The 9,681-nt window shown below is 36.6% G+C and overlaps 1 protein-coding gene across 2 annotated transcripts; it reads right to left on the bottom strand.

The window, feature by feature from the left end:
- Positions 1–1,668: 1,668 nt before the first annotated feature.
- On the bottom strand, positions 1,669–9,377 carry LOC131161334 (protein DETOXIFICATION 33). Of its 2 annotated transcripts, XM_058117039.1 has the most exons (9): positions 8,702–9,123; positions 7,873–8,068; positions 6,101–6,446; positions 5,915–6,001; positions 3,644–3,700; positions 3,164–3,402; positions 2,588–2,706; positions 2,249–2,335; positions 1,669–2,128 (listed from the first exon to the last, which is right to left on the bottom strand). In XM_058117039.1, exons 1-9 carry the CDS (start codon positions 8,948–8,950, stop codon positions 2,072–2,074), a joined length of 1,437 nt encoding a protein of 478 aa, XP_057973022.1. In that variant the 5' UTR covers positions 8,951–9,123; the 3' UTR covers positions 1,669–2,071. The 2 variants fall into 2 exon arrangements, with proteins under 2 accessions (XP_057973022.1, XP_057973020.1); XM_058117037.1 differs by having other exon boundaries at positions 1,669–2,335; positions 8,702–9,377.
- Positions 9,378–9,681: the final 304 nt, after the last annotated feature.

Consider the following 9,681-nt stretch of genomic DNA (forward strand, 5'->3'; position numbering starts at 1 on the left):
ATTTTCTAATCAAGAGATGGAATTAGCTCAAATGGATAGCACAGATGAATCCGGAACGATCGAAAACCCTAGAAATAATTCAAGTCGCTCGAAAAACGGACCCAAAATGACTCCGAAAAGCTCAGTCAAAGTTTTTAGTCAAACCTGGTCAAACTGATGAAGTGGCGCTGACGTGGCATCTGCTGACGTGGCAGTGGGACCCAATGATGACGTGGTAGTGCCTGCTGACGTGGCGCCTCTGCCACGTGGCACCCCTGCTGACATGGCCTTGCTGGCGCGCGCGCGGTATACGCGCTGACGTGGCGCTGAGGTCAGACCCGGGTCAGGAACCGGATCTCGGGTTCACCCGGATCTGAGTCACTTGCAGGGTCGGGTTGGGTTCTCTTCGGGTCGGGTCGAGGCGGAACGGGCGAAGAAGACGCGTGCGGTGCATGCAGCGCGTGAGGAGATGTTCGCCGGCGCGTGAAGAGGCGTCTTGCTCCGGCAAGGCGCGTGAAGAGGTGTCTTGCTCCGGCAAGGCGTGTGGGGGTGCGTGCGGGCTTGTCTAAACTCCATTTGAGCTCTGGGGGGCACCCTTCTCTTCGTCTTGGCAAGAAGAATACAATAGTGGTCTCAAAACACACTTTTGATCTACTGGACAGAGCTCTGAATTTCGGGATCACTTCCGATCTGGATTTTCTGCTCCAAACGGGCTCTGATACCACTTGTTAGGACCCTGTGAGCATCCAAAAAGAAAGTGACACCAAGAAATTTACGTAGTTCGGTCAAGAACGACCTATGTCCACGGAGCACACACCAACTATTCAATAACTCGCCGGAAAATGTTACAATTCTCTCTCTCTCTCTCTCTCTCTCTCTCTCTCTCTCTCTCCCTTCTTCCTCACAGCTCTCTCTGCACTCTCTGTGCTCTCTCTGCACTGTGCTGTGCTGTTGTGCTATATGTAAAAACATCTTCCACAACCCTCCTTTTATAGGGCTAGGATTAAATTACAATTAAGATAAAATTTAATCAAGAATGAGAGTTGCAACAAAGAGATAAATTGCGCCATAAATTCCACCGCGTGAAATTAAATTCACCACGCGTTTTCTGACTCAGCAATGCCGCGTCTCCGGCTGTGTTTCTGGCTCCATCTCTAACACTCTACCCCTCAAGAAAGAGCCATATAAGTAGGTCTAACAAAAAGAATTCAAGAATACACAACAAAATTTTGATTCTAAACAATTTCTAAAGTTCCAAATTTTCCATTTGGACCAAGATAAAGTTCCTTAGGAGCTTCTTAGAAGCAAAATGAGTTGCAAAAGAATAAATGTATACAACCATTCAAGGGAGATGAGATTTATATTCCAGCAATTAAATAGAATATCAGTACAATTAAAGGTTAGACATAGTAGATGCAACAAAGAAATGCAATTGATTGATTTTATGGTGCAATTGTGTTTGGGCATACATTCATCTTTCATTTCCCTATGCAAATAAAGTCCATCATCTATGATCTATGGTATCGCTTCACATGAAACTGTCATATGAGCCCACGATCAGTGTCTTACTTTTCCAAGAAAGCACCATTCACATTTTCTTGTTTTATGCATTGGCAACTTGTCATTACTGGAATTTTTGAATGTACATTCAAAAGGAAGAAAAGCTTCCAGCTGCAAGGGGGGAAATAAAAAAGGAACAGCTTCATTTCCATGAAATATCTCTATATATAAATAAACATTCCAACATTGGCAATGATACGGCACCTTAAGGATGACTATGAAGAGTCTATTCCACTCTCGAGTGCAACAAAATTGAATGACTCATGACTCCAAAGTACAAAATTCCTCAGCTGCCCTCTAAAGTTGAATTATTGTTAACAGAAGCTACCTCACATGGCACTAGCCAGTTAACATGTTTGGGATCCAATTACTTCTCCCACCTCACCCTTTCTTGTAGCCATTTGTGAATCAGGGTGTCAAATAGCAATGCAATAATTTTAAGATAGTTTGCCCAAAATGAATGAAGCACGCTAAGCACAATGATATGTGATGGAGCTGGTGTCATCCCCTCAAACTTGAATTTTTATTGGAATCAATGCTCCCCAGCTGATCCTCCCCACCTTTTAACACGGCCCTCTGCTTCTTGAGCCTGCATTTCAGTTCAAGGGAAAGATAAAAAATCAAGTTGAACATCTAAAACAAATCACCTGACTCCTAGGCTGAGAAAAAGAGAAAGAAAAGCACCGAACAGGACATAAAAAATACTGACTTCTTTGTTCCAGTTAGTGATTGAAGTGATCACCACCAAGATCAAGGTCTGTAAACAGATGCCTCCTATCATGCCTCCCCAAATGCCCTACAACTCAGATAAAGAAACATATATATTAGGAGAAAAAATAAACAATATGCAAGAGAAAATGGACATATTTAACCCCATGTAGTCAAGTAAGGGAAGGGTTTATGTCTATCAAATAAGCATTCAATGGGGAAAACAACTTGGGTGCTCACATGCACGGAATGGAGCAGAATTGACTAAGTTTAATGTCAATATGATAATTTTGTTTCTCTGGAATATCAAGTTCCAGCCAGAGATAAAGCAGTAATTTACCTCAGCACCAAGACCGAGTGTGAATCCTAGGACTATACCAGCAGGCAACCCAACAAGATAATAGCACCCAATGTTGATGTATGCGACAACAGCCTGCCATCCAGCTCCAACAGCAACCCCTAAAGAAATAATTAACCAAAAAAGAAGGAATAAGCCACCACCTATCATGAACCAAGGATGTCCCTTGTCTGAGTTTTCATCCAGTGCAGCAGCAGCTGCACCTCCATATTAAGTAAGGCATCTTTTTTGTTTGTGGCAGAACGTGTTTGCTCGGCATAGAGGTGAGATAACATCAACAGCAATGCTGACTTGATGAAACTTCAGTCACATATATGTTAAAAAATATGTTTTTTTTTATTTATTTATTGTGACTTTTATCACAGCCGTTGGATCATCTCTAAATCCAACGGTTGTGTGGTGTCATATATATGTTTGTAAGCCATGAAAAAAAGAGACTATTGCTTGTCATTTTGTGCAAGGAGAGCCAGTGGTATAATTGTATCAGTAATCATCTCTGATTTAATTCCCACGGAAGGGAATCACCAATAGTATTCTTTTTTCTTTCTTGGTACTCACCTGATAAGACTGGCTGAAGGCTGTTTAGAAGTACTGTGACTCCCAGCAAAGTGGCAAGCTTAGTTGTTTCCTTAGCGACTGCAGTGCTGTTGGTGAAAAGGTAAGGGAACACGTCTCTTGTTGCAAACACTACAACCATGCAAATCAGTCCTATAGCCACAGAAGTGACAGAAACCACAACCACAGCAAATTTGGCCGCTCGAGGATTTCCAGCTCCAAGTTCATTTGACACTCTCACACTGCAAGTACATCCCTGTTAGGTTTTCCAAACAAGTACATTTGTTTGACTGCTGAGAAAATAGAGAAAGCTGGAAATCGACTTGAATCATACAGCTAGCTAAGATCCCAAAGTTTCATTCCTTTTCTCCATCTCCTTGTCAATCAAATAGCCTATTCAATATAAAATCATTTAAAAATTCTTGATTGACTAGCATGTTGTGTTGTTGAGTAAGAAGATCAAAGAGGTGCGGGGAAAAAAACCTTATGGCAGCGTTGAACCCAATTGCAATCATCGCATCCCATCCATTTATGTTCATGCTGCAGTAGCATAGTATGAAGTTAAGCAAAGAATTGGTGACATTGAATTCTAGAAATTCTGAAGACACTACATTTAGAGGGACTTTGGCCAATTCTTACAAATAAATAAACTCCATTTTTTTTCAAACAATAGCTCTATCCTTGGAAACAAAACCAGAATGCATGTATTGTGGAAGTTAAGGAGCTGTAACATAATGAGCTGTTTGCAATTCTCTTGGAAATAGAAATAATTTAAAAATTTTTATGTAAATGAGCATTGGATTTTTGACAGAAAGCAAATGGATTTTCCCCACTTTTCCTTTCTTTTTCTTTAGCAGTACAAGAGTAGTATTAATATATCATGAAATTTTAATATGCAACCTAATTTCTGTTCATTGTCATTTTTCTCCCTCCTGGCCACACTATTTTGGTTAAATGCGGTGTCGTCTACCCTCACAAAATAAGACCCACAACAATTGAGTTTTTTCCCGTTTTATTATTAAAAAGAAATAAAATATAACATAATACTCTTATTGGGGAAAAATTTCCCAAACTGATGCTCACGTAATCTCGCAACTTGATGCTGCGAGATTTAAAAGTCCAACCAATGAGAAACTGCCGCGTGGCACAGTTGCAAAGAAAATCTCGCAGCATGAAGCTGCGAGATTTAAAACCTCAGACCAATAGAGTGGTGACACGTGGCACTGACCAAATCTCGCAAGTTAGTACTGCGAGATTTACGGCTATAATATACATTCCTTTATAAATTATAACTTTCCTTTTTTTCAACTTTAAATTTAAATAATAAAAATTCTCTTTTAATAAATTTAATCATAACTTTCCCTTATAAATATAATTCAGAGTTAAATTTAAATTTAAACTTAAATTTAAAATTTAAAATTTAAAATATATAATTTTAAAAAAATCCTTACATAAAAGAAGTTATTGATTATAAATAAGTATTTTGTCATAAAAATTTGGATAAAATCCAAAAAAAAATTTCAAAATATGATTCTCACCCTTGAATTTTCAAAAACATACTAAAAAATTTCTTATAATTTAATTTTATTGACGGAATGAATATTTTGTTAGTTAACTATTAAGTGCATGTGGAATAACAAAATTTTTCCTTAATAAAATGATATTTTAAAATGACATTAATTTAGTAAATAAAAAATATATATATGATTAATATAATAATTAAAGTCAAATAAGTGGATTAGAGACTGCACAAAAATTTCGAATTGACTGCTTTGATGCTTTGGGTCAACTAATTATATAAGTATGACAAAATAATTTGTATTATTTCAAAATTTTCTAAAAATATAATTGGAAAAAATAAATTTCTCAATAAGTTATAAAAATGCCTAGTTTATAATATTGTAAAATGTTTATTGGATGTAATATTTAAAATTAACAATTAAACATTTTGCAAGACAAATTTAAATTTATTATTTAAATTTAAATTTAAATTTGTAAAAAAGGAAAGTTATAATTAAATTTAAATTATAACTTTAAAAAATTTAAATTTAATTAAATTTTAAATTTATAAGGGAAAGTTATATTTTAACAATTAAAAAATTTTTATATTTTAAATTTAAGTTTATAAAATTTATAAACTTAAATTTTATATTTTAAATTATAATTAAATTTAAATAAAACACATTGTTAATTTTAAATATTACATCCAATAAATATTTTGTAGCATTATATTTACTAGACATTTTTATAACTTATTAAGAAATTTATTTTTTCTAATTATATTTTTAAAAAATTAACAATGTGTTTAATTGTTAAATTTATAAGGGAAATTTTATAAGGAAAGTTGTTAAAATTATATATTTTAAATTTTAAATTTTGAATTTAAGTTTAAATTTAAATTTAACTCTAAATTATATTTGTAAGGGAAAATTATGATTAAATTTATTAAAAGAGAATTTTTATTATTTAAATTTAAAGTTGTAAAAAAGGAAAGTTATAATTTATAAAGGAATGTTTATTATAGCCGTAAATCTCGCAGGACTAATCTGTGAGATTTTCTCTACAACTGTTCCATGCGGCTGCTTCTCATTGGCTGGACTTTTAGATCTCGCAGCATCAAGCTGCAAGATTATGTGAGCATTGAGAAATTTTTTTCCAATAAGAGTATTATGTTATATTTTATTTCTTTTTAATAATAAAACGGGAAAAAACTCCACAACAATTTCAAGAAGGGGGATGAAGAAGCACGCTTACCAGATGGAAATGGCATCGACCGGAATCAAAGGGTTTTTCAGACGTCCTGTTATGACCACCAGTATCATCAAGTACCAGAACTCCAAGCTGCATTACACATCACCGATGTCATCACACTTTACCCAATGCACACACGCAGGAGAGAGAGCGAGAGAGAGAGAGAGAGAGAGAGCGAGCGAGAGATACCATAACATAACGGCAGAAGCCAGGGAAAGCTTGACGAATCCGTACAAGTCGGAAAACGCCAGCCAGGAAAACCCACTCCACGCCCCATCCGATTTGGTGATGAAAATGTACAGCAACTGGCCGAAGACGATGAGCCACCAGGACAAATTGAGCATGACCGCCGCCCCAACGAGGCCCCACCCGATCTTGAATATCAGCAACCAGCTGAAGATGGTGTGCAGCACCAGCACCACCGCCGACACTATAGCCATCACATATACCTTCCTCTGCGCCTGCAGGAACTTCTGGATCGGAAAATTGACGGCGTACGCGAACAGCTGCGGAAGCATCCATAGCGCAAATGTACCTGCTCCCAATTACAAACACGATTCCAATAATCCATTAAACCCAGGGAAATTTTAGGCATTTCAATTAACCCCTCGATCTCACTCGTCTCTACTGCTGTTTGAATTTCAGCAATTACGGGCTTGTGGGAGATGGTTTCGCAATTTCGCGTTTTCAAATTTTCGGTGATTTTGCAGTTTCCTTCCCGTCGCTCAGGTGTCAATTGGTTTGTTCTGTCTGTCGCAGAATGAATCAAAACCCATCACTACAAATGGACTTCTCTCACATATGCTTTAATTGTTGAAGAAGATTAGAATTCTCAACATTTCATTAGTCAATTTGTTTTCTATCTTGAGAATAGCTTTGCCGTGATATTCACTTCTAGATGAAATATTATATTTTGAATTGTGATTTTTATTAATTTTGAACATTTCTATTTAAATAATATTTATGTTCTTTATTTAAATTTAGATGTTAGTTGTTTTATATATTTTTAAGAATATTAATGTTTTCATTTAAATTTGGATTATTTTTAAAATTTTGCTTGCATGCCTGTAGAATTACAAAATTATTAAATTATTAGAAATATTTTTAATTTTACAATTAATTATTAAATGTCTTATAATTTACTAAATTATAAATTTAAACAAAATTTTCAATTATTATGTCAAGAAACAATTTACTTAAAAAAAAAGTTATTATTATAAATGATAAATTATCGGTCATCTGTTATTCGAACTTCCACTTAAATGAAGCAAATATAAATTATATACCTAAGTTGACATGAATAATTCAATACAATTTGTTTTGACAAGTTTACAATCTCTCCACAAAAGGCTCACTTGGTCTAAATTAAATAAAATTAGTCCATCGTATTTTCATTCTTCTCGATTCACTTAAGGTTTAACAAAAAAAATACAAATAAATTCTATTGATATTTTCTAAAATTTTAAAAATATCATAAACTTTCTTAAAATTTGCTAAAAAGATATCAATTCCCACTTTACAAAATAAATATGAGAGATTTGTAAATTTTTAGCAAACCTTAAAGGATATTCCTAAAATTCTTAAAATCTAATTTTAAGAAAAGAATTTTAAGAAAAGCATGTGTCGTCCAAACAAAAAAATTATATAAAATAAAAACTCATAAGTTTACCCTCCATCAATTTTGATATTTTATGTTGGTAGTTTTATTATGCAAGGGAAAATCACTAATAAAAGAGGCATGCCTGCACAAAATGACAAAATCTAATTTTGTATTGAAATATTTTAATGTTTTTTATTTAAAAAGGGCAAAAAAAAAATCCATCTTGGTGCTAGTGACGTGTGTCAATTGTGAAGCTTAAGTTTGACAAACATGGACTTGATGAGTTCGCCAGCACGTCGAAAGCAAACGATTCAACATCCAGCAAGTGTTATCCAAAGAAACAGAAAGGAAGAGTACGGACCGGCGGCCTCTGAGATCTCGGTGGTTTCTCCGATGAGCTCGAGTATGGGAGGGGCGAAGACGTAGATAGGAACCATAACACAGGCGGTGGTGACCAAGATGACCCATGATCTCTGCATGTACACCCCCAGCATCCTTATCTTCCCCGCCCCGTAGGCTTGCCCACACAGCGTCTCCAACGCACTCCCCATTCCCAACTGCGCCATAGACAGATTTCATTAGTTGCGAATCAAAAAACAGAGATAGTCATTACTCACTGTTATATTCCACAAGTAATCTCATTCCTCGAATCAGGGGATTGTCCTAATCGCGACCCTCCTTCCCTTTTCTGATTAGAAAAAGTTCAGGTGCGCGTGCATATGGGAAAAAACATGAAATTAGAGGAAGAATTTATTAGATTTTCTCGCTAAAAACGCCCAAAGCAGCCTTAAGTTTACAATCGAAACAGAGCAGCTCCCCATCCCCAACTGCACAAGTTCCGTTCAAGAAATCACACACACTCAATGTAGTATTCGACAGTCAATCTCCTTTTTTCCGAAACTGGGGATGGTCCAAATCGCAACCCCTTTTCTCCTTTCAGATTATAGGAAAGCAGGGAGCTACAGCAAGTCTGCATCTACGAAATGTTGTGTGCATATGGGTAAATGTAAATGCAGAAGAAGAGTTCATTCGCTCACTAAGAACACCCAAACCGGCCACTTTTAAAATGTACAATCAAAACAGAGCATCTCTTACTGTTCTATTTAAATTTGCTAAACAATGCGAAATTAGCACTCAATTTAAACGATTAAGGCTGGGATACTGTATATTTTGTGTGGGTGTGAGTTTACCATGACCCCGAAAGCGAGACCTGCGATGACGGAGTTCTCGACGGAGACGGCGGCGAGCTCCAGCTCCCCAACGAATCCGGCGAAGGTCTGGGTGAGCGCGCCCAGGGAGTACTGACAAATGGAGGTGAAAATCGCAGGGCCCGCCAGCTTCCAGAGCTTTTTCGACTCGATGCCGGTCTTTCTCACGAGACTCACCGGTTTCCCCTCATCGGCGCCGTCGCTGTGACTCTTCAGAAGGGGAGTTTCCATGGCTCCCACGGGTAAATTTCAATGCCCAAAACCCAAAACCCAAACGAATTAAAAATTAATCTCCAAGGAATATGAGAAGAAAGAATCTCTGTGTAATTTATATACGGGAACAAAGCAAAGGCCTCTCTGCTTGAGGTTAGATGTGCAACGGAAATGAGTGTTGCTGGGGCATTGACACATTTGAACGGTGGTTACGGTTTGATAAGAGAAGAGCACGTCACTGGGTTCACCAGGACGCAAGCGTGACCGTCAAGCGCCGTCGCAGAACGGTGGCGTGGTCCGCACCAGACAATTCACGCCGCCGTAATGACGGTAACGGAAGTGGGGAGTCACGTGCGGGCTCGTGGGCAATGTGCAGCATCAGATAGAATCACAATTCACAAAGTGGCGTATCCGCCTGGTCGCTGCTGCTGCTGCTGTTGCTGCCAAACGGTCCAAGTGTAATTTGAGGACTAAGTATTAGTATTAGGTTGCCCTGTTCTGGTCAGGGATTCCAAGTTTAAAAAGGTTAGAAAGTTTGGTAAAACGGTAAAAAAAAAAAAAAAAAAGTGAGTACCCAGTAAGAAAATAAAATTTTTATTTGAGAGCATGATGTAAATTATACATAACTTTTTTATAGAACTTATAACTTTTTTATAGAACTTAGTTTCAATATAATATAAAAATTATATTAAATTTTATTTAAAATTATAGAAAAAATTAAAATTAAGTTTGAAATTTATACTGATAAA

This window comes from Malania oleifera, chromosome 8, assembly GCF_029873635.1.
Source record: "Malania oleifera isolate guangnan ecotype guangnan chromosome 8, ASM2987363v1, whole genome shotgun sequence".
NCBI classification, from domain to species: Eukaryota; Viridiplantae; Streptophyta; class Magnoliopsida; order Santalales; family Ximeniaceae; genus Malania; species Malania oleifera.